The sequence below is a fragment of the Protopterus annectens genome, chromosome 12.part0, assembly GCF_019279795.1.
Source record: "Protopterus annectens isolate FY-2018-M chromosome 12.part0, PAN1.0, whole genome shotgun sequence".
Taxonomy (NCBI): Eukaryota; Metazoa; Chordata; order Ceratodontiformes; family Protopteridae; genus Protopterus; species Protopterus annectens.
In genome coordinates, this window is record NC_056746.1 from 603047951 (window position 1) to 603074598 (window position 26648).

Consider the following 26648-nt stretch of genomic DNA (forward strand, 5'->3'; position numbering starts at 1 on the left):
TGCATATATGACTGTAGTTCCCTGGGTCTGTTGATGGTCTGCCTTTGTGTAGTGAGATGACCATTGCAGCCATCCATTCCCTAAGGATGAAGCCTGTCTGGAGGCTGTAGTTGAATAGAGATTCTAGTGAGCCTGACATGTTATGTTTCAATATATTTAGGAGGCATCCTGGTATATTATCAGGACTCAGGACCTACTGATGCAGTGTTCTTAGCTCTGGAGTGTGCAGTGAGGACATATTCTTTGGTGATAGCTGGGGGAGAAATGGTAGAGGGTATTTCCTTAGGGGGAATTGGGGATAATAGGAGGCATGAAATTGGAGTTACATTTATCAACCACCTACCTACTTTATAATGTTAGAATAAAAGAGACAACCCTAAAAATACTATAAACAATTACTGAGATGTCATTGGTTACTCTGCCAGGCATATAGCTATGCAGATGAAAACCTGAAAGATATTCTAATATGAAAATGCAAACTGTAGTCAAGTCAAATAACATGAAAGATGTCTTCCTGTGTTCACATTATTATGGGAACTCTGTTTGATATTCCTGTGATCCAGGGCACAGGTAAGAACCTCAGCTGTTAATTTGATTTTGGTTAATGTGGAATGTTCTTTAACTTTAAAGCATGTACTCAGTGCAGATTTCTAGGAGATTACTGAATTTTCTCTCCAAAATCTAGTAGTAACTTAAATTCTTCTGTGTTTAATTGTCAGCTATTTTCTTTTTTTATTATTTATTTTTCTTTCTTGAAGTATTATTTATATGGTCACTAGGCTGAGGGAAGAAATCCTTTAAAAATCTGTTCATGTTCTATATTTTTATGTCTGACTCTTCAACATTTATTGAACTCTTTGGTCATCCTGAGAGAATAGTCTACTTTTTAAATACTATAATGACAAACAATTTTAATTGTAATGTTTATATTTAATTAGGCATTTCTTGCAAAGGTACAGCAACAGACAGCAGAACCTGGTTATTCACAAACATTGGGAGATTCAGTGTATTTGCCAGATACAAAGACTTTCCTCTTCTGTACAGAAACTTCAATGGTGTAAGTTACTATCTTTAATGTGTTTTAACAGTGCCAGATAATAAACTGATATGTATTTTGTTCATCTTATCTGTAAGGTTAAAACGTGTGTCCTTGCTCCCATTCACATAAACAACTATATTATTTTCTGGAAGACAATATTGACTGTATGTTTATCACTTCTGTCATGACAGAGTCATCACATAATAGATCTGTATGCATCTACATTTTATTACTGTGGTTAACCTCAGTGTCAGTCTTCATCTTCATACTTTGATCCACATATTAAATATTTTCTGAAAAAAATAATCTGCATGTTTCTTACTTTATACCACTATTATAGTCTTCTCTTGAGATGTCTGTTTTCTGTTTACTTAAAACTTTCTTGCTATTTTACTTTTGATAGTTTACCATTCTTGATATTATGACCCCTGAACAACTTGCAGAGTTCACTGTGCAGTCAAATGGATTGAATAATGAGGAAACAGTCTTCCAGATTATGTACCATATGGAAAACAGGACTATGTCAGAAATCTACAGGTTCTTAGATGAGCTTGCAATGTCAGCTGGTGAGGTAAGAGATATTTATTTATTTTATGGTTACTTGCTAACTTTGAAGCCAGTTCATTTTCTGTGCTCATGCTATCATTTCTAGTAATTAAATAGTAATTAATGTAAGCATTCCTTAAGTAATTAGTTGTGAATGAATGTCTAGCAGGAGAATAAAAGGAGTACCACTAGCTGAAGTAGTGAATAAAATACTGTATGCCCCAAGAGCAGAAAATATTAGTATTTTATGAGGTTAACTGAATAATAATTTGTAGACAATAGAATGCACAGTGAGAAAAAAAGCTAAAATATTCTTTGTACTGCATAAAGGAAACGTGAAGGGGGGGGGGGGGACTGACATGCTGAAATTTAAAAGGAAAGTACTGATTCTCCAAAAGTATTTTGATTACTGACTCACTGTTTGTTCTATATAGTGCATATTGTATATCATGAGAAAAGGGCGGGAAATAAAATGTGTGTGAAACATGTAAACTATGTAAATAAGTAAATAGATTAAAGGGATAACTTGTGTTTTCAAGTACATTGAATAGTCACAGATTTTGGAATAATTAAAGACGTCAGTCCAACAATGAAAAGGAAATATGTCCCAAATAAAATATATCACAAATAAAATGTTTATTCTTCATACGCACTTCCCCCTCAGAAACACCATTGTTTCACTCTAAGGCCAGCTGGGTCTAAATAAAGCAAAGAATAGACCTCCTGTTTGACCCATTACTCTTCACTCTCCTCCTTCTAGAAACATAATCTGCCCTTGCATCAAGACCTCACCAAAAAATCTCCCATAACCGAAAAGCTCATTCCTGCACTGGCCCTGCTCTACAACCACTAGAACCAAGTTGCATTGCATTAACCATGCATTTCAATTTTAGCACCTAAACTATAAGAATCTCTGGATCTCCATCTAAAAGAGTTATTTTACAGAAAATTGTGACTACATTTCAAAACACATTCCCAAAACAACCTCAAAGTAAATGTCTTCAAGTTGACCACATATCCTAACCACTTTCACCCCCCCACCCCCACCCCACACTTTTCTTTAACACCTTTCTCTTTATGAGCTGGCTGTAAGAACTAACTTCAGCTCCAAGTTGTAACTTTTGTAACAACCATGTAAATAAAATATAATGCAATGTTCTCTTTTTTTATGCAAAGGTGTGTCAAAATTGCTTTATGATAAATTGCATATTGCTTTCACATGTCTGCAAATTGGTTTTCTGTAATTGTAATTTCCCAGCCTGTACCTGAAATTGGTCCACTGAGATAGATGCACTACCCTGAGCAAACTTAAATATATAAAAAATAAATAAAGTACAGGTCATTTTTGCACATGCATATTATTACTTTCACTTAAATACCCCCTTACCATTACTACTGTTTTACTTAAACATGCAAAATGTCTCCACAAAATAGCTGAACTCCATGTCTGAGTATCACAATTTGCTGCAGACACTTTTGTCCTCACCAAAACTTGACTAAAACCAAGCACTAAAGCCACTGAAATTACTTCAACAAGGTCACATAGTCAAAACAGGGGAGAGTTGGCTATCATGCACCTGGACTCCTTACACATCCAACAATACCCCTAAGATATTTCTAAATGTAATATAATTGAAATACTGATTACTATACGTCTTCTAAACCAAATGACATCTATCCCTCTCATAGTCCTATAATCCCCCCTCCAAAAAAAAAAAAAAAAAAACTCCACCAAACTAGGAGACACCCTCTTTTGGATATTAGAAAACATCATGCTTGGTGATGTCATCATTAACTTTGCCACTGTTAACAGTTCATGTAGCACTCATTCACTGATTCACTGATACACAACTGAATGAAGCCCCAGCCCGTATTAACAAACCTTCACATTTTTTCTCAACACTGAACTGAATCCTTACTGTCCATTTCAAAAAAATCTCCCAATATGGCACACAACCTGATAACATTACTAACCACTGCTAAACTTATACTATTAAAAATTAGAAAAAGAACCTATCTCCTCCCCGCTATAATATAGTCTATAATATAGTCTTCAACGTAACTCATTTCAGTATCACCTCTTTCATAGATGCACCTAAAAAAATAAATAAATAAATTTGCATCATCTAAAACATCTCACCCTAGATGAAGCAAAAAAGCTTTAACACAATTTTCTTTGGTATTCTGAATTGCCAGCCACCCCAGCCCCCGAAGAAAACAAGTGAAAACCAGCCCCACATCTTGGTTAGCTCAGGAGTCAGAACACAAAACAGCTAATGTGGAAAAGAGATAGAACCTAGATGTAGTGGTGCCAAAACCTGACACCCCAGGCTTTCAAATCCTACAGAACTCTACCAAACAAATTCAAAACCTGAGTTTAAAAAAATATTCAGTTTTAACTTACAAGATGACCACAAATAAACCCAAAAATGTTTTGGACACTAGTTAACCATTTCCTAATTCATTGCAAATCATTCCAGTCTAGCCCTATACCCAATGACCCTGATTACAATGTGGCCTGCTTTTTTAACTCCTATTTCATCAATGCAGCTTTTTCCCCTCCTTCAGAACAACCCCGTATCTTCAATTCCACTCTAATCCCACTGACTCTTCTACTTTCTCCATACAACGTGCCTCAACCAGCACAATCAAAAAACTCCTCCTTAAGCTTTACCCAACTATTTTAGCAGCTGAGAATCTTTCAGCTGAATTCATTAAACTAGTCACAGATGCCCTAGCCTTCTTAATCGCCATACTCATCAACAGGTCCATAATCGAATCCCAAGTTCCAAAAATCTAGAAGCAAAGTTACATAGTACCTCTACATAAAGGAAGAAAATCTAATGATCCTAGTAACTTCAGATCAATTGCCATACTATCTCCTCTATCAAAAATACTGGAAAAACACGTTCACTCACAATTACTGCAGTAACTCTTCACTCACAATTACTGCAGTAACTCTTCATTCACAATTACTGCAGTATCTCTTTGACCAAGACCAAGACTAGTGTCTTGCTCCCAACATGGGTTTCACACTTACCACAGCAGAACAACTGTCTCAGTGTCTTTCCTAAATGCCACCAACCAACACCATAATAGCAATTCTTTGGTGTCTACCAGCTTTCCTGGTCTCTCAAAAGTATTTGACACAGTCTGTCATTCTAAACTACTCTGTAAGCACATAGTTCTCAACCTCTCTAGTAAAAAAAGCAAATGATTCCATAGTTGCCTAAGTAACAGAATACAAATTGTCTAGAGGCAATATGAACGTTAGTGTAGATTTAGGCTAGTGTTAACATCAGTGTCTGTCAAGGCTCTGTAATAGGCCCGTTGTTCCTTAATATATTTGTCAGTTATCTCCATAATGCTTCAGGCCTCACCTCACTTATTCATTATGCAAAGGACTAACCTGGTGTTTGCTATTACCCATACATCAATGAACTACAAGACAAAACTCAGGAATGAAGAAGAATAACAAAATTTATATCTATATGTATAACAAACGTGTGTGTGTGTGTGTGTGTGTGTGTGTGTGTGTGTGTGTGTGTGTGTGTGTGTGTGTGTGTGTGTGTGTGTGTAAATATATATATATATAGGAAGCTGGCAGGAACAAGTTACTCTTGATATCAGCATACAATTACTAAAATAGACCATTGTCACACCTTCTTATCTAAAATTCATGGTGAAGATCACTTTACGTTCTTATTAAAAATAAGTAAACAGGATTCAGGCTGCTATTGCTTGTTTAAACCACAATTTATTAAGTTAATAGATGAATCCTTTCACCCATGTCAGAGTGTGTGCAACCAATTTTTTTTGTTCTTCCTTAAGGAAAGTGTGCAAAACCCTTAAGGCTAGGAAACAGTATTTCCTCGGTACTAGGATACATTGTGTACATTATGTATGTGTGTGTGTGTGTGTGTGTGTGTGTGTGTGTGTGTGTGTGTGTGTGTGTGTGTGTGTGTAGTATGTATGTATATATATATATATATATATATATATATATATATATATATATATATATATATATATATATATATATATGTATACACACAGTGGATATAAAAAGTGTAACACCCCCGTTAAAATGCCAGGTTTTTGGATATAAAAAAATGAGACCACAATAAATCATTTCAAAACTTTTCCCACCTTTAATGTGACCTATAACCTGTACAATTCAATTGAAAAACAAACAAATCTGTTAGGGGGAAAAATATAAAAATTAAAAAATGTACAATACGCTGGTTGCATAGGTGTGCACACCCTTAAACTAATACTTAGTTGTGTGTGCACACCCTTAAACTAATACTTTGTTGAAGCACCTTTTGATTTAATTACAGCATTCAGTCTTCTTGGGTATACACCTGCCATCAATTAAAGAGTCTGATTAATCCCAAATAAAGTTCAGCCGTCCTAGTAGGATTTTCCTGGCATTTACTCAGTCGCCTGCTACAGCCAAAGCCATGGTTTGCAGAGAACTTACAAAGCATCATAGGGATCTCATTGTTGAAAGGTATCAGTCAGGAGAAGGGTACAAAAAATTTTCCACAGCATTGGATATGCCATGGATCACAATGAAGACAGTCATCAAAAAGTGGACAAAATATGGGACAACAGTGGCATTGCAAAGAACTGGAGTCTGGACATCCCTCAAAAACTGATGACAAGACAAAAGGAAACTGGTCAGGGAGGCTGCCAAGAGACCTATAGCAACACTGAAGAAGCTGCAGGAATTTCTGGCAAATACTGGTTGTGTACTACGTGACCACAATCTCCCGTATTCTCCATATGTTTGGACTATGGGGTAGGCTCGCAAGACAGAAGCCTTTTCTTACACAGAAAAACATCCAGGCCCAGCTAAAAACAATACATCCAGTCTCCCAAAAGCATGTGGGAAAATGTGTTATGGTCTGGTGAGACCAAGGTTGAACTTTTTGGCCACAATTCTAAAAGGTATTTTGGCACAAAAACAACACTTCACATCACCAAAACAAAACCATGCCCACGGAGAAGCATGGTGGTGGCAGTATCACGCTTTGGGGTTGCTTTTCTTCAGCTGGAACTGGGGATTTAGTCAAGGTGGAGGGAATTATGAACAGTTCCATATACCAGTCACATTTGGCCCAAAACCTTCAGGCGTCTGCTAGAAAGATGAAGATGAAGAGGAATTTCACCTTTCAACATGACAATGACCCCAAGCATACATCCAAATCAACAAAAGAATGGCTTCACCAGAAGAAAATTAAAGTTTTAAAATGGCACAGCCAGAGCCCAGACCAAAATCCAATAGAAAATCTGTGGGCTGACCTGAAGAGGGCTGTGCACAAGAGATGGGCAAATATTCCAAGTCAAGATGTGCCACGCTGATAGACTCCTACCCAAGAAGACTGAATACTGTAATTAAATCAAAAGGTGCTTCAACAAAGTATTAGTTTAAGGTTGTGTACACTTATGCAACCAGCATATTATATGCTTTTTATTTTTCATATTTTTTCGCCTAACAGATCTGTTTGGTTTTCAATTGAATTGTACAGGTTATAGGTCACATTAAAGGTGGGAAAAGTTTTGAAATGATGCATTGTGGTCTCTCTCTCTCTCCCTATATATATACATATTACTGGTTAAAGTAAATTGTTCAGAGTCACACTGTAGGCAACCTGAGGAGGAAGAATTTGTACAGTATACACATTGGTTACAGAAAGCAGTTAATTAATAATTTAGAGCTTTAATCCTCTGTGCTAACACACACACACACACACACACACACACACACACACACACACACGCCTAGACTCCGCCCATTTTCTTGTAAAACTGAATACATTTTAATCAGTAGCTATAGCTAGCTTGTTCTACTGAGATGATGGGTTTTTTGTAATCTCTTCTTAAATAATCAGGATGTAGCACCTTTTCATGTATTTGAAACCAAGAAGCACTAAATCAGAACAGGAGAAGGGCACAGCTCTTGAAGTGGGTCATAGTAAAAGACAAGCTTAAGTGCTGTGACTACCTTGAATGATGTTACTAAGAATTATACTAATGGTGAGATGACTGTGAAGAGCTGCAAAATGGTTATATTTAATATTAGTAAAGCTTTTTTAAAGTTAATGTGGTCCGTTAATTACATTGGCCTTAAATTCAACATACTTTTCTCAACTAATTCACAAAAAATGGTGATCACTTTGCAATGAATTGTGGTGCTATTGTAATGAAAGTTAAATATTATGTTTTCCAGATAGGTCTAACTGTCATCGGCAATGATCAAGTAAGATCAAGGATGCTGTCACAAGTTGTGAAGGACCTCGAACTCTATTTATCTGCTTTTACTGTTAGCGACTGGACAATTTGTCTGGAGAAGCTTCAGCTGTTGATGCCAAGTACTAATAGTGACATAATGGCATTGTTTACTCCTGATTCCTGTGACGCATTCCAAGTAATGTAAGTATGCAGTGTTAATTTAAATTAAATCTAAAGGACTGATAAACAATGATTATTGGAAAAGTCACAGTGGATATGGCATATTACTTCTAGATGAATAAAAAGCAGCAGTTAGATAGCCATACAAACAAAACTAGCATCTATAAGCAAAATTAAAAAAAAAATTGCTGCTCCATTTTGTTACAAAGCATTTTGAATACTTAGTAACATTTATAGGCCAGCTATAATACAAATTCTACTGGGCAAAGGCCCCATTATTTTAATATGGTCTCTGTACCTGTACAAGCTGCATTTGTATCTTTTCAAAATGTCTTTGCTTGCAGCTTATTTTGTACCATCTATCAATTAGCGTCCATCTTTTCTACACCAAAACTAAAACACTGTTCTTGAATATCTCCGCTCTGCTAACATCGTTAAGTTTGCCCTTACACCTATAAGAGTGATCATCTGGCATCCTCTTCTTCTGCACCTTGTTTATCTACTGTGAAGTGGATGCTTTTACTTATTTATTTATTTATACTCTGATGATAAGGTTAGTCCCACTAGGCCAATGGCCTGTTTTCAGAGGAGGGACATGGTGGTACTAACTGGTAAATTTGACCAGAGAACCAGGGAATTTCCCCTACTCCTTTTGAATACTAGGTGGTGCCAGGGGGCTGGCACTAGTGCTTGAAGCATACTTCTCAAATGCCCAGATTTTCACAGAAAGTCCATATGTATGCCTCATATTTTTGGTCTGTTCCTCATAAAATTGTGGTTTGCTGGCAAATCACTGAGAAATGAAGTCACTAAATAACTTTGGGGCACAAAGGATTAGAAGTGATGAGAAGCTGCTAACTGAGCTATCTATGGATAGGACGGAATGGAACAAAAAGGATATAGAGTGATGAGACACCGCCTGCCGTGTGATGTATGGATGACATACAAAGGATAAGGAGTGATGAGAAGCTGCTAACTGAGCTATCTATGGATAGGACGGATTGGAACAAAAAGGATATAGAGTGATGAGACACCGCCTGCTGTGTGATGTATGGATGACATACAAAGGATAAGGAGTGATGAGAAGCTGCTAACTGAGCTATCTATGGATAGGACGGATTGGAACAAAAAGGATATAGAGTGATGAGACACTGCATGCCGTGTGATCTATGGATGACATACAAAGGATAAGGAGTGATGGGGTGCTGCCCCCTGAGATCTGTATGAAGGGTAAGGTTTTGGTGCATTTGTTCAGTATCCAGACTTCATATATGATCCTCTGTGAAGACCAGGAACTGTACAAAGGTACTTGCCTAGAAGGGGGGCACTGCTGTTTGAGGAGTTACACCACTCATGCTCTAAGGTGACTCACATTCACAAAGATACATTGCATACCTGTGCCTTGGATGTCCATGGCCATTGGCAGGGGAAGTGCGTAAGGACAAAAACATACAAATGCCACCTGTTATTCTCTGGGCGATGATCTTTTGTTAAATGCACTCTGTTCTCGTGGTGGTGTTTTCCAGTGGAGAGAATTTCCTTTGATAGTCACCAAATACAGAAAACAAAAAAGTAAAAGTAAAACACACTGCATGTAATACAATAGTACAAACCATCATAGCAAACTTGTATTGTAAATATCCCTATATGGCCCTCTTTCAGGAGGTACAATGTACTTCTTATGTATTATCCCAATTTGACCTATGAAAGAATTCTGCCACAGAAACATTTTTGTTTTTGTTTTTGCTGTCTCCCTCCTATAATTTTCCTCATTTATCTGTACTTGTCATCGCTGAACTTTCAGCTGCATTTTATCCAATAAATAAAATAAATATGATGACCTTTCCATTTAAACTATATGTTGTGGTTTGCCCACAGTTCTTTACTTTTCCCGAGGACTCGTTGCTTACATGCATAAACAATGAAAACATTTTATTCAAAGGTAGTTACTAGGCATGCAGTCTAGGAGACCATTAAGGAGCCTAGCCCAACTTCCCAACTGCCCAAAGCACTGCATGTCATGTGACTTACTCAGGATCACACAGTAGGTAAATGAAGGTGGAACAATTCACTGGGGAGTGAGATACCAGAAGAGTAGTGCAAGAGGCAGCAATATTAGTACAAATCAGACAAAGAATGTTGTCTCCTATAGTAGGTTTTTGATTTATTTATCAAGAAAAATTTCAGACATTGTGACTGATGTTTAATTATTTATTAAGTTATGAGTTATACTTAGTGGATGATGCTTCTAGGATCACCTAAAACAACCCAAAATGCCAGAAAATATATAAAAATTAAGAAAATTATACTGAAGCACATTTTGGGAAAGTCATCTCAGATTTCAGTGTTTATGGCATTTAGCATAGGGGAGTAAAGCTCTGAATTATTAATAATTTGCTTCTTTTGCCTAGGGTTTTATTATTGAACTATCCCTCCAAACCATATCCACTTCCACTGTCAAAACAGGTTTTCAAGTTAAAACCCACAACTCTTGTCTCAGATCACCTACCAGTAAAATATATCAAAATGTCATGAGACACCTTAACCTATCATGTCACCATCTTAATTAAATTGTTTTATTAAAGAATGCTACCTTCAAAACATCTGGAAAATATCCAGTGTACTACCTTAATTAATCTCACCAGTTAGTGGCCCATCTCCATCCTTCCCCCATTATCAAATGTTCTTGAAAAATTTTTCAAAGCCAATTGCTCAGCATTGTACTTGACAGTAATCTGCTGTCTTCTTCACAGCACAGATTTCAACCACATCCTTACACTATCTCTGCTCTAACCAAGGCAGTATTCATATGGCTTTTGGTACTGTTTTCCACCAGAAACCTCTTAACAAACTGTTAATTAGGACTGGACACATCCCCTCTCTCCCCTAGTTTATCAGCTACACAGGCAGCAGGCTGTGAAATGGTAATATCCTCCTTCCATCCTGTATCCATGAGTGTCCAAAATGACCTATCCTGGGTCCACTTCTCTTCAACATTTTCATAAATGATCTCCATCAAGCCAACAGGCATGCTATCATCATCCGGTATGCAGATGACTCTACATTCATCTGCTCTGTCAAAAGCCTAGGAAAACTGCAAGAGATAGCCCAGAATCCCTCCTTTCTGTTGAGTCACAGTTCTTTTTAAACCCCCAAAAATCTAAACTAATTTTATTTGCACAAACCAATACAATGATCCAAAAACTCTCCTTTACTTCACTTCTTCAAATAGCATCAAAGTAGAACTAGTAGCCCATATTAAGCTACTAGGGATATTATTGATGAAAAGATGAAATGAAATTATCACATAAATAAGCTAAAAAAATATATTAAAAACATGGCACCTTCTACAGGATAAAACCCTTATTGACAGGTGATGCCAGAATACACATATCAATGGCCTGTTTACTCCCAACCCTTCTCTTTTGAACTACGACTTTTAGCAATTTACACAATAGCCAGTCTAACTGCTTGAGCAGTGCTACAACAAATTAGCAAAATTTGCAACCAATTTACCTTACAAATTGCATCACTATTTGCTTCTAAAAAACTCTGCTGTACTGAACTCCCACTGCTTAGCCTTCTTATAACTAGTCATCACACAGACTCATTTCCAAACCAGGAAAATGCCCAAGTCTGGCCCATATCCTTTTACAAAATACACCAAGCAGAATGCATCATTCAACATACAAACACCTCATGAAGGAGTAACCAAATCTAACAATTCAGCAGGTGACACTCTCTACTCTTTCTATGTTTCCAAAATGTCGAACTCCATCATCACAAAAACTCATCAATAATCAAAAGTCCAGTAAACAGCAGCTGATACAACACTGGATGGACTTATGGTCCTGTTGTTGCTCTACACCTGGATAGACATACATGTTTACAGTCTCTGTATTACATTTAGCATTATATTCAGCAGCTCAACTTGCAACCTCACATCTTCTCATTATCTCCCTTTTACTTCAATCCTCAATCTCCCACCGCTGATTCCTTCTCTGTGCTATAGTCTTATTCTCTACCTCTTCTGTTAAATCGTATTCTGACTTCCCCTATGATACCCCTCTTGCATATTACAGCTCTCACTAAGCCTTTGTATAATTTGTATTGTGCTGCTTCAGTTATAGGATGCTTGATCATCACTGAGACACTGTGTGTGTGTGTGTGTGTGTGTGTGTGTGTGTGTGTGTGTGTGTGTGTGTGTGTGTGTGTGTGTGTGTGTGTGTGTGTGTGTCTTTCGGCTTTTAGTTGGGGTCACCACAGCGGAACTCCTGTCCGCTAATGATTGGCAGTAGATTTTTACATGCCGAGTTGCCAGCTCTGAAGCACAACCTTCAACGAAGGTACGCCCATTCACGCATGTCTCCACACAGAAGACGCTCTAGCTGAGAATCGAACAGGACGTCTTACTGTGAGGCGACAACGCTACCGCAGCACCACCACCGCATCATCACTGAGACACTGTATATTGTAAATATTTCTCAACTACTGTAATGTGTAAATTTAGACTCTGTGTTAGAATATAGTAACCTCTGTACATTATAAATTCTTTTTTACAGGTGTAACTCTGAAATTGTAGAATTTATGTTAGACTGCTAGTAAAGTCTGTGTCTTACAAATATGACCACTGGAGCTTTTTTCCTGGGGCTCTGCTGAAAAGGGACTTTGCCGAGACAGACTATTCTGGTAGACAAATACAAATAAATAAATAAATGGGAGAACTATGCACAGTCATCATCATCATCATCATCATCACCTGCCCCTTTTTTTCCGATTTCTACAAGGTGTCACGGTGTCACATCAACAGCTGTCAATGTAACCAAATCACCTAGAGCCAAGGTTTAAACCAAGTAGCTAGCCATGACGGTATGCTAGGAAAATAGCCATCCTCTTTTAGCATACTTTATTGGTGGAAGAACACTGAAAGTGCACCAGCATATGAACTCTAGAATTCCTGACACATAGTCAAACATTTACAATTTCGAACGACATATGGTCGAGACCATATGTCTGAATTTGTAAATGTTCGAGCGTGTGAATGGAAATCTCCATAAGCGAAGGTTTCCATTCACTTCAATGTGGTGCGATCTCTGAGTTGGCATATTTAAGTAATGGGGGTCTGGGAGGTGCAGGGTGGCTTGCCCCCCTGCATACAACAATTTATATATTTGCCCATTGTGTTTTTATTTTTTTATAGCTAGATGAAGTTCCATAACTTCGGACATATGTGTTCGAACATATGTCAGTTGAAGTTATAGCACTTTGACTAAGTGATATAGACCCGAACTCTAGATATACTGGTGTTAGTACCTTCCTAATAGGCTACCCTGTACACTGAAGATAAATCAGTTACCAATGCAAGTAACCTGCCAAACAGCTACCTCAGACTGATGACTAGTGTCATTACCTAGCACACTTTAATGGTGGATAAGACAGTCTTAATGGGAAGACTCATGTCACCTCTATGGAAAGCATCAACAGTCATTTCTGTACAGAAAGGTGATAATATGGCCTCCATTAATTTCATACTCAGTTTACTTCCCCATACCAAATGCATTACAAAGCATTGCTCAGCTGCAAATAAACTAACAGATTTTTGTCCAGTTCATTAATGTTCATTCTTGTATCAGAAAAGCTGACTGAAGCTCAAAAATTACCAAATGACTTCATGATTAATAATAATAATAGTAACAGTGTGTAGGTGCTGGAGCCAAGCTAATAGGCTCCAAGCCATTCAAAGTGGTGCAAAGCAAGCAGGAAGTTATGGATATATATATATATATATATATATATATATATATATATATATATATATATATATATATATATATGTATATGGTTCTACCTCACTTAAACGACATGCCGGAACATCGACACGGAAATCGCGAGCCCCAGAAGATCGACAGCGCAGAAGACCGACGCGACGGGACCTAGAAGATCGACAGTGCAGAAGACCGACCCGACGGATGAAAGCACCGATGCCGAGGATGCTGACATGGGAAAAGGCTGTGTAAGTATGCGGTAGTGACGGACGTTAGGGTGCGAGTAAGATAAGTGTGGATATTGACGGTCTGTGGGGATAGGAGTGGGTTAAGTGAGTTAGGGTTAGGGAGCGGGTCAGGTAAGTGTGCTGTAGTGATTGTGTTTGGGTTAGGGGTGGGATAAGTGAGTTAGGGTTAGGGAGTGGGTCAGGTAAGTGTGCGGTAGTGATTGTGTTTGGGTTAGGGGCGGGATAAGTGAGTTAGGGTTAGGGAGCTGGCCAGGTAAGTGTGCGGTAGTGACGGACCTTAGGGTTAGGGTTTGGGTTAGGGTTGTAGGTAGTTGTGTATGTGAGGTTTAGTGTGGGTTTGTAGGGATTTTGGTGTGCTTGTGTTGTGTATGTGGTTTTGGACGGGAATGTGTTTTGTTTGTTGATTGTGGTGTGTGAAGTGTATGAGGTTTCGTGTTTGTGTACCATCGGTTATTTCGTTGTCGGGCATGTGGGATTTTGTGTTTTTGTACTGTCGGTTATGTGGTTTCGGTGATTGCGTTGTCGGTGTTTTGGTGTTTCGTTTATGTGAGGTAGAACCATATATATATATATATATATGTATATATATATATATATATATATATATATATATATATATATATATATATATGTGTAAAATGTTCTTGCTGTTTGTTATTCCTTGAAGGTGGAGACACCGAGGCGCTAGAATAAAGATAGAAACCTTGCTTTGCTGTTTATCTTTATGTGTACCACAGTCGGTGGTTTTTCTTGAACAAAGACAGAAATTTGGTTGTGCTGTGTGTGCCACAGTCAGTGGTTTCATTTGGGTCAGAGTTGTTTCATAATTATTTGGAGGAGGAAGGAGAGTGTTTTTGTATATTTTGGGTCATGGCTTCTGACCCAAATGTGGATGTTCCTCATGTATTCCGTGAAGAACCGGTGCCTTTGATGGGAGTGGCCAGTGGATTGCGATCCCAAGTGGGTTCCCAGTGGACTATGGAGCATTATTTAAATGGTTCGGCACAGGTACTGGGACCAAGTATGGAAAATCGACAATCCAGTACAGGTGTGGGTCCCTTGTTTGAGACATTTGTTAGAGAAAGAGCAAAAAGGGTATCTGATCCCTTTATTTCAGTGGGACAAATGATAAATGTAATACCCTCTGATAAGAGGGAATTGTGTGATAAATATGAGAAGTTGTTGGAAAAAGAAATAAGAACTTACTTCAATGTTTTGGGATTGCAATGCTACATTGATCTTGATGTCACGCCCAAAGGACTTAGATATATCAAAAATCCTAGCACTCCTTTTGATTTGAACTCCCCTGTAGATAGACAGTTTAAAGAATGTTGGTTAAAGGCTTTGCACAAGTGTGTGATTGAATGGGTGCATATCCTGGTGGAGAGAGACCAAGTAAAGCATAAGAAATTGAGGCAGGAACTGGCGGTTTTATCGAAAACTATCAGTGGCTCTATGAATATACAGAGCATTAATGCTTTTTTGGAGAGGACAAATAAAAAGTTACTCTCTATAGAAGCTGAACTGGTTGAGCAGACGAGAGACATTGGTGAATATGAGGCAGGACTTGCTTTCTCATATTCCTCCAATCAGAAATCTGGGAACTGGAGACGTCAGCGCGTGAGTTTTAAAAACGTTGCCTCAACTTTGTTTCTTTCATCTGAAGGGGAGAGCCATTATGAAACAGACGCAAGTGAAGAATTTCCTGATCTGCCTCAGCCGCAGCGACCAGAAGAACATCAACAGATTTATTGGAATCAGGGAGATCAGTATCACTACCAACAGCAGTATTGACAGGGACAGAAACAGAACAGAAGCTTTGGGGCCAATGTTGGCCACTCAGAAAGGGGCTATATGACTGATTTCAAACAGGGACAAAGTAATGGACAATATCATAACAAAAGGTTCAGATGGTGAGGTATGTACCGAACCAAGTTTATTACTGAATTCGTCTCAATGTAATTTAACTCAGGAACAAGTATCAGTGTTGAATTTAGGGCTTAAGTTTGTACCTACTGTGTTACCTAGAGGCTATATAGTGAAGCAAGAAATGTTTACATTTTTAAGGAAGTTGTATTTAAAATATCATTTTGCAATGGAGTTAAAAAATAATAATGCAAACAATAATTCTCTGCTTAGTGAATCTGATGATAGTTTTTTCTCCTGTTTTGAGGAAGCTGGGGAAATGTTTGAGGGTAGCAATGATGAAAGTATGTCTCCAAATGCATATTGTGAGATTGATGTATCTACTATACCAACATTTAATAAGTTTATGCCACCCTTTCAAAATACACGCATTTCACAGTTTGATTCCATGATAGGATATGGAGGTGAGAATATTTGTGAAAGTGTATTGGTTAATAAACATAAGATACCTTATAATCTAACTTTGAAGGAGTGGCAAGCTTTGAAAATGTTAAGAAATATGAAGGGCATAGTAATAAAACCTTTGGATAAGGGGAACAAAATAGTGATTATGAATACACTACAATACTACATGTGTATGGAGCATTTGGAAAATGTTGATGTATATGAGAAATTTAGCATTAGTAAATATGAGCAAGCAGTAGTTGAATATGAAAAAATGTTAGATAGAAGTGTTAGGTTGGGCTATTTTACTGAGAAAGATGTTAGGGATAGGTTGTTTAACCATAACAGTGAGATAGCTGTTTTCTTTTGCCTGCCTAAAGTACACAAAAATATGGAAAAACAACCTGGTAGACCTATTATTTTGGCTTGCAAATATTTTTTACATAACATTGGTTTAGTTCTACATAAAATATTGTTGCCTTACATTTTGAAATCTCCCGCTTACATACAGGATAGTTTTGATTTTTTGAGGAAAGTCTCTCCGATAGTTTGGATCAAGGATAAATATTGGTTAGTGGTTGATGTAAAGAGCCTGTATACCTCTATTAACCATAGTGATGGTTTGAAGGCTATTGCATATTTTCTGGGGGATAGCCCCTTCTCCAGTTTTGTAGTTGATATGGTAAATTTTTGTTTGAAGAACAATTATTTTTATTTTAATGATGTATTGTATAGACAAAAACAGGGTACCGCAATGAGGGCAGCATTTGCCCCCATCTATGCTAATCTTTTTATGTCTTTCTTTGAGATTAAGTTTTTATTTAATTTGGATTTTATGAAAAAAATATGTTGATTTTTTACTTTTGTTTTATTGATGATTTGATATTTGTTTTTGAGGGGGGTAGGGATGAAGTTGATAAGTTTGTGTTGGAAATGCATAAAAACCCTTTTGGCTTATCGTTTGATGGGCTTCAGAAGGGGAGTAAAGTGGTATATTTAGATCTTATCCTGGAAGGGAAGGAAAGTGGAATTATTTCATCGAATATACACAGGAAGTTTGTTGATGATAACCAATATTTGCATGCCACTAGTTGCATCCACCCCATGTCTTGAAAGCTTTACCTTATGGAGAAATGTTACGTATTTCAAGGCTGTGTAGTGACAGAAATTTATTGATGGAAGAGATGAAACAAACAAGATATATGTTTTTTGAGAAGGGGTTATGATCCAAATACTATGCGAGAAGCCCAGACCAGAATATGGGATGAAATAAGTAACGATAAGAGTAGAAGAAGTAACATAAATAGACACAAAGACAAACGTACTTGCTATAGGTATGGACAGGGAATAATTAGCAGGAAAGCAGTACATTCAATCTACTATGTATCTGTATATGATATTAAAAGTGATGAGATGAAAACATTAATTGAATATTATTGGAAATATTTGATGGAAGATAGGTTTTTGGTGGTTATTTTGCCTAAGAAACCTTTTTTCTCTTATCAAAGTGAAAAAAATTTGAGCGACATGGTGGTACATGGTAGATTTTGCATGGCAGTTATGAATGTATTAGATACACCATCAGTCAGAGGAACATTAAGCTGCAATAAGTGTGGTGTGTGTACTCATATAGTAAACACGTTTAATGGTATGAATGGGGTTAAATCTGAACCCAGGGGGACCTATTCATGTAGAAGTAAGGGAGTTGTATACGCCCTGAGGTGCCCATGCCAGTTGTACTACATAGGGGAGACTAAGCGAAAATTTCATATCAGGTTTATGGAGCATTTAAGGGATATTAGAAACAGAAGAGAAGACAAAGTAATTGCTTTACATCTTAAAATGTTGCATAACAGTGATATTACTTTATTACAAGGCACAATTTTAGAAAGAGTGGAATGTTTATATAATGATGAAAATATATTGAAACAGAAGTTGTTATATAAGGAGAATATTTATATTTTAAAATACAAAACGCTGGTGCCTAATGGTTTAAATAATGAATTAAACTGGAAGTGTTTACTTTAAGGGGAGGTTCATTGTTTAATTATCAAGTGATTTTATTTAATTATGTGGGGTGTGTGTGTGTGTGTGTATATATATATATATATATATATATATATATATGTGTGTGTGTGTGTGTGTGTGTGTGTGTGTGTGTGTGTGTGTGTGTGTGTGTGTGTGTGTGTGTGTGTGTGTGTGTGTGTGTGTGTAAAATTTTCTTGCTGTTTGTTATTCCTTGAAGGTGGAGACACCGAGGCGCTAGAATAAAGATAGAAAACTTGCTTTGCTGTTTATCTTTCTGTGTACCACAGTCTGTGTTTTTTCTTGAACAAAGACAGAAATTTGGTTGTGCTGTGTGTGTCACAGTCAGAGGTTTCATTTGGGTCAGAGTTGTTTCATAATTATTTGGAGGAGGAAGGAGAGTGTTTTGTATACCCTGTACACTGAATCTAAATCAGTTACCAATGCAAGTAACCTGCCAAACAGCTAACAGACTGATGACTAGTGTCATTACCTAGCACACTTTAATGGTGGATAAGACAGTCTTAATGGGAAGACTCATGTCACCTCTATGGAAAGCATCAACAGTCATTTCTGTACAGAAAGGTGATAATATGGCCTCCATTAATTTCATACTCAGTTTACTTCCCCATACCAAATGCATTACAAAGTATTGCTCAGCTGCAAATAAACTAACAGATTTTTGTCCAGTTCATTAATGTTCATTCTTGTATTAGAAAAGCTGACTGAAGCTCAAAAAATACCAAATGACTTCATGATTAATAATAATAATAGTAACAGTGTGTAGGTGCTGGAGCCAAGCTAATAGGCTCCAAGCCATTCAAAGAGGTGCAAAGCAAGCAGGAAGTTATGGAGCAAGGCAGTGACCAGGTCCCTGTTAGTGTAGACCTTGCAAACTCAAAGGTAGCAGGTAGCACAAGCTAGCATGCACTGGAGCAGGTAGTCAAAGGTTTACAGTGTGGTTGACCTTGATCTACTTCAGAATAGTCAAACTCATTTATCCCAGCAGGCCGCATTTCATCAGAGTATACAGTACGCGGACCAGGTAATTATCAGATCGAGATCACTTATTAGGGGAGTGATGTAATAATAATAATAGTAATAATAATGATAATAATAATAAAGAAATGTTAATTTAGTCAAAAAAATCAAGCTATTTACCTTAATTCCTGGTACTACTGCTCCCAGAAACTTGGCATCTCTTGGCCTGCACACGTGTATCAGTGTTTGGCACTAAGGATTGAGCAGCAGCTACCTTCAGTGTTGAGTTGAGATGTTCATCAATAAGTTGAGACCTGAGTCAAGACTTGTTCAAGTTCATCACAAAAAGGAGGTGTTCACAGACATAGGTACTGTTGAACATTGACATAATCTTTGAGGCCAAACATTTAATTTGGGGATATGTTGGTCCAACATACTGATAAAATGTGCCAATATCAGCATTTAAAAACTTATCCTTCAACTCTGAATTACACTGGAGCTCAAATAGTTCTAACTGAAACTGTTCTGATACCTCATCAGCAGAAACAGAGAAAGGGTTGCGGAAAATAGAAAAATCATTCTCAAGGTTTTTCAAGTCTGCAAATCTTTCTCCAAACTCACTCACTAACTTGGAAATCTTGGTGCAATACTTCTCACTGTTGATATCCATGAAACTCAGGTGCATCTTGCAGGGACTTCAGAGTTTTACTTGCTGCTAGCTGGAGTTCAAAAAGTTTAAGCTTTAACTCAAAGGCACAAATAGAGTCATATAAATCTGTTACCAATTTATTGTAACATTGTAGCCTTGTATTCAGGTGATGCAAGTGTTCTGTTATATCTACCATAAAAGCTAGATCTTAAACTCATTCTTTGTCTTTCAATGCCTGTGCATCCATCCCTTCCTTTCTCATCCATAAACCTCTGTATTAAACTTCTTAATTTATAAAAGTGCTTCAGCACAACTCCTTGGCTTAACCAATGAACATCAGAGTGATATGGCAGACTGTGAGTGTAAATTACCTCCAATCAGCTGTTGGTCTGTGGTTCAGACCTCACATGGGTATGAAGTCTGCCTTAATAACAACATCCATGACATGATCCATCTATAATGTTTTACTATAAAGCACTTCTCTGTGAATTATTCAATGGTTACAATGAATCCGATAATCTGAATTCATAGCTAGTAGTTTTTCCTTTAACTTTATTGCCATGACAGCTTTCCTACCAACCATTTAAGGTGCTCCATCTGTAGCCAGACTCACAGTTTTTGTCCACTCTACACCTATTTTATCTAGTGCACCTACCAAACTCACAAATATATCACCCCCCCCACCCGTTGTTGTTTCTTTCACAAGTATCAGTTCCACAAATTCTTCAGTTACCTGCATATTGTCATCTACACCACATACATAAACTGCAAGTTGTGCTGTGTCACTTACATCTGTAGTTTCATCAGTTGCTACAGAAAATGATACAAATTTAGCAACTTTTTCTTTGAGTTGACTATTAAGATTTTCTGATAATTCATTACTTCTATCTGCAACTGTGTTTCTTGAAAGGCTTATGTTTGCAAATGCTTGATCTTTTTCAGGGCAAATATCTTCCACAGCCACCAACATACATTTCTTTATAAAGTCTCCCCTCCAAAAAAAAGGCTTCGATGACACAGCTATTTCTTGTGCGATTCTATAACTTGCCCAAACAACAGCATCACTTGCTTGACGAACATGTTTAAACAGTAACTGCTGCTTTCTGAGTAACTGTTCTAACTCCTTAACTTTTTCTTTACTCATCTTTCCACTATATTCATCATACTTGGAAGTGTGAATACTTCTGCAATGCCTGCAAATGTTATATTTACAAGCTAAAAAATTATTTTACAGCTCAGGTCTACGTATAAGTGATACAAAATCTAGCTATATGTTTTTGAACAAAAAACATAACATTCATTTAATTGCAAACCACATAATAGGAGAGCAGATTGTCTCTATAAATTACATTATGTGATAATATCATTGCAACCTTGTCTACAAACTATAAAAAAAATTTAACCACATTAAAATTACTTACAGAAAAATAGAACAAATTATACCTAAAACTTGAAGATAGATTGCAATTAATAAAGATGGTATTACTTCCAAAAATAAATTACATAGCGCAAGCCATTCCTATGTTACCAAGTAAAAAGCTATTAAAAGGCATTAATAAACACTTTTAAACTTTCACTGATTTCCTAAAAAGAATAGGATAACCTTCTCTCATCATATTAGACCTTGGGAACTGGGAGGAATCAGCTTCCCGGATTTAGAAACATATATCAAAGCTTCTATTTTCAAAATAGTTGTTAATTGGAGAGATCCTAACTTTTCCTCTGCTTGGAAATCACTACATATTTCCATTTTTTAAATGAGAATAAATTAGTAAAAAATCTCCCGCCAAATGATCAAATTAATAAATGTTGGTATATACTAAGTATTACTCTACAATTTAACATGCTGAATCCCACCAATTCAAACCATATAAATTACATTTACAATTTATTTAGATCTTTCATAAATTCCAATATAGACATAAAATTATGGTGAGAGCTGCTAATACCCTTCAAAATTACAAAAAATGTTCCAACAAAATTCATAAAAATATTTTTAACAATTGGGAATTAATGGGCTTGCCTTCGCTGAAGGTTGGGCGTTGGGCTGGCAACTCGGCACCATAAAAATCTAATTCCAATCATTAGCTCCTAACCGGGAAAAGCCGAAAAGACAAACAACATCTTGCTAGCAACACTGTATTAGGAACTTGTCAGTGCTAAATATACAACAAATAAAAAATACTTTTGATATTCCAAATACAAATTGGCTTGTACTTCAAAGCATTTTATCTTATGCTCAAGAATTATGCAGAATAATTAACAACTCCTCCTTTAAAACTGAACCTAAACTAATATTCTATATTCAAGAAATGATTTATAATAACTACAACTGGACAAATTTAATATCAAAAGTATATGAAATTTTAATAAACTATAAAGTTAACCCAAAACAAAATTTCTGGAATTTTATCACTAAAGGTCACTTAATTAATTTGTCAACTGAAAGTAAAATTAATTTACTGCACTCTACCAAACGAACCTCTAATTTACAAGTTTGGAAGATTTTCACTTGGAAATTTCTTCATAGAGCCATTTATACTCACAGCAAGATTGCTAAAATGAATTCTTCAAAACACATGGTATGTTGGAGATGTTCACTAAGCTGTGAAGCTGATTGGTCTCACATAATTTATGGTTGTAATAAAATAAAAAAATATTGGGAGGAGATTAGTAATTTCCTTCACGCTATTTTCACAGATTCATTTGTATTAACTAAATCTCTGATTTTTCTGAATATCAATGAAACAAATGAAATGAGTAAAAATAATTTATATCTTCTCTGGACTATACTAGCAGTTGCTAGAAAGTGTAGTACAAGAAAATGGAAACCCTCTTCAGAACCCAACATTGGAGAATTTTTGATTTTACTGGAAGAAACAGCATGTCTGGAAATAATAGTCAAAGAAACAAGAATTTTCCCTAAAAAATGGACTAACAACCCTTGAAAGATAATTCTTTCTCTTATCGAAACACTAAAGCTTTCCACAACTTCTTTGATCTAGAAGAGAGTGAATTAGAAATGCTTGTCAATGTGTAACTAAACTTCTCTAATGGATTGTTCTTTCTTTATATAGGCCATATGTAAATATTGTATATAATATGTTATATTAAATTATTCACTAGTTAAATGTATTATATTTATTGTTAATTCTGGAAATTAATAAAATTGTTTGAACAAAAAAAAAAAAAAATCAGCTTCCTCAACATTACAGGCATTCTCACACTAAGATCATAATTCAGTGCAGATCAGGGAATTTGACCTTTCTCCACTGTAAAGCAATCAGAAGTTGGTATATATATATATATATATATATATATATATATATATATATATATATATGTGTGTGTGTGTGTGTGTGTGTGTGTGTGTATAGGTAGCAGGGGTTGCAGGGGGACTTGCCCTCCTGCACAAACACTGGTTTACTGTTTTTTAAGCCTCTGTGGATTGATGTGCATGTGCTTTGTTCATTTGGATTTGCTGATGTCCATTTGGCATTTCTCCATGCCTGCATAAGTTATCATGCAACTACACTATTTTTATTGCCTGGCAGTTTCTTAATTAAATCTCAAAGGGTGACAGAGATATTGACAACTATGTCTTAGTGGCTCTAAGTCATGTGTAGTTACTGCCATAGTTTGGCATTTTGCATTATACTCAGTTTTTATTTTGGGTGCCATTGTAAACACTTGCCCAGCACACTGAGTATAATAATATTGTTAAAGTACTTCTTTGTTGAGTAGACAAGACACCAGAAGTAAATCTTCTATATTTTTTCAGAAAAAATATATGTCTTCAGTTGTGAAAAGCATTGGTTATAATGTCCTGCTTTCAAGTGGCTAGAGCTGTGTTGCCAAATTAAAAGTTGTGAGACATTGGAAGCTATGAATTTGGAATTGCATCTTTAGATATGTTGGCTAGTAGAGTAGCGAGTTGCTATTACCTGAAAATGTCATAATCTCACCTGAAATGGTGGCAGAGGTATAGAATCTGAAAGACAGGACTTGGTGGCTTTACTTCATGTACTTTTACTGCTTTATCGCCACAATCTGACAGTTTGCATTGTACTCGCTTTTCATATATGTTGCTGTGGTGAAACCCTGCTTAGTATACTGACTACAGTAATGGCCAAACACTAATGCCTTTATGAGTTAATTCATCAAAATAAAAGTCCTCTGTTTTTCACAAAATGTATTGTAGTATATCATGGCAAAAATGCTGCTAGAGTTATGAGGTCAATTTCAGAGATGTGCTGTAATAAAAGCTCTGAAATTAAAACTGCAGTCTTAGGTTTGTTGTTTTGTAGCAGAGCACCCTTTTGTTATTATCTGAAAGCTTCATAATCAAATTTCAAAGGTAGCAGAGACATTGCCTTTCAAAGATTGATTCCAGTGGCTGTAGCTCATATGCCTTTATCTCTCACAGAAATTTTGCATTATACTTGGTTTTTACTTTGGGCACTGTAGTTAACTTCAGCACAGACTGCTAAGTACAGTAATGGCATGCCACTTCAATGAGATGTCAGTACATCAGTACCTGAGAAGTGCTGGTGTACTGAGACTGCTGGAAGCTTGAAAACAAAGTATTTGGATTACATTTTGCATCCAGAAAAGTGCATTTAAACTACATTTACAATAGTGCACATATCCTACCTTTTAAATAGGTTTTGTGTGTTGTGCTTACTCCTTTATCTGAAGTTAAAATTATTAATTTAAGGCATTTTTGTAGTCTGCAGTGCATTTTGGCTTCTGTGTTCTGTGTTGGGCCTAGCTGTTCTGAAAGGGCCCTCATTTTATTGTATTATTACTAGCTATCTTCTCAATATGAAAAAACAGGTATAAATCGATTTGGGTTTTACAATATCCATATTTATTTCTCTTGAGCTCTTAAGTGGATTATCTGAAGTTAAAGCTATTATTAAAATATTGTTATTATATTATTTATATAATATTATATATTATTATTATACAGCATCAAACAGCACTAATATCAGATCATAGTACTGCCTAACATCTAGCCTTAACTGTACACACCACTCAGGTGACCCTTGTAAAACCAAGTCACTAAACCATGTTAGTCCACCCCGATACAGGTCCTGACAACATGGATTTGCAATTTCTTAATGTTTCTGTTGACAGCTTGGTGGATATGGGCATCTTGAGACAATGTAGCAATTGTCTCATGTACCTTTTAATCTTTAAAGAAATTAACAAAGTTATGAAATTTTAAAGTTATGAGGTAGACCCATATATATATATATATATATATATATATATATATATATATTCTAACACCTTTCCCCTACCCACTATCCAATCTCCTCTTTAAAACTCCCACAGATGTACTACGTATTATCACACATTACTTAACAACTCACTGCCGCTTACTCCCCACTGTCCCATCTATGCCCACTAACTCTCCCATAGGCTAAGTTGAAAAGCTTTCCCTTAAAATGTCAATACACCTCTTATGATTTTGTCTATATTCTCCTCCTTTTTTAGTTTTTCCTTTCTTGTCTTATCTTCAGTAAATCTTCAAGATTATCTCTGATAAACATACTGTATGAACAACAATCAAATATATATATATGTATACACACATATGTATCCCTATCAGTTGATTAAGTTTTCAGAAACTCGAAATTCATATAGTCAAGACCATATGATCGAGTTTTTGAAAACTCAAAGCTTTTAAATGGAGATCGCAGTACATTGTGGATTGGGAAATTTACCCTGTCCTTCACTGTAGCGCAGTCTCAGAGTTGGTAATTTGCAGGGGTGAAAACATAAAAAAGGTTGATTTTTGTGGGGTTTTTTTTTTTGATGTTCGAGTTTTCAGAAACTCAATCACGTGGTCTTAACCGTATGAATTTCGAATTTCTGAAAATATCTGACATGGACCCATATCACATATATTTATAGGGTCCGTGTCAACATATGGAAAAGCAATATACTGAAAGTACAGTACTGTAATCAAAATACCTTCTAAAGAGCTGGCCTTCCCCCCTGCAGGACCTATGTTAGTGCTTATTTCAGACTTTCGCTGATAGTGTAATGATATTGTTTGTTGACTGGCAGTTTACAAGCATACTGTCCGCATTCAGTACATGTTTGGTAATAATAGATATGTTGACTTCAACATTTTAACATTTCAGCATTTTGACATTTCAAGACTATACATTCAGTATTATGACTGTCAGTATAGTCCCTCTCATTAGCTGTCATGTACCCATAAATATATAGAGATAGATAGATAGATAGATAGATAGATAGATAGATAGATAGATAGATAGATAGATAGATAGACAGATAGGTAAACAGACAGATACACACATTACATATAGGGAGAAAGGGTGATGGCAGGGGTGGAAAGGAGGATGGGAGGATAAGTATACTTACAGGCAGGTATGACCCTGCAAATTATTGACTCTCAAGCTGATGTCAACATCCTACAAAAGGCCTCACTGACACCAACGACTGGTGCCAGAACCATGGTCTTAAGCTCAATGTCAAAAAATGCATTGTCCTCCCCTTCGGGAAAAACTCTGTGTCCATGAACTACTACTTCAACAGTAGCCCTCTCAACTCCCAAGGTATGATAAGAGATCTAGGGACACAAGTGGATAGCAATCTCTCCTTCGACAACCATGTGGCCACTGTAGTTAGAA

General features: G+C 36.5%; 1 protein-coding gene across 1 annotated transcript in view; it reads left to right on the top strand.

Annotated features, from left to right (window-relative positions):
• LOC122816739 overlaps positions 1-26648 on the top strand; it is a 1006513-nt gene that overhangs the window by 741941 nt on the left and 237924 nt on the right. The window contains exons 38-40 of the mRNA XM_044089733.1: positions 939-1057; positions 1443-1610; positions 7821-8023. Of these exons, the coding sequence (XP_043945668.1) occupies positions 939-1057; positions 1443-1610; positions 7821-8023 (490 nt within the window). The remainder of the gene's footprint in view (positions 1-938; positions 1058-1442; positions 1611-7820; positions 8024-26648) is intronic.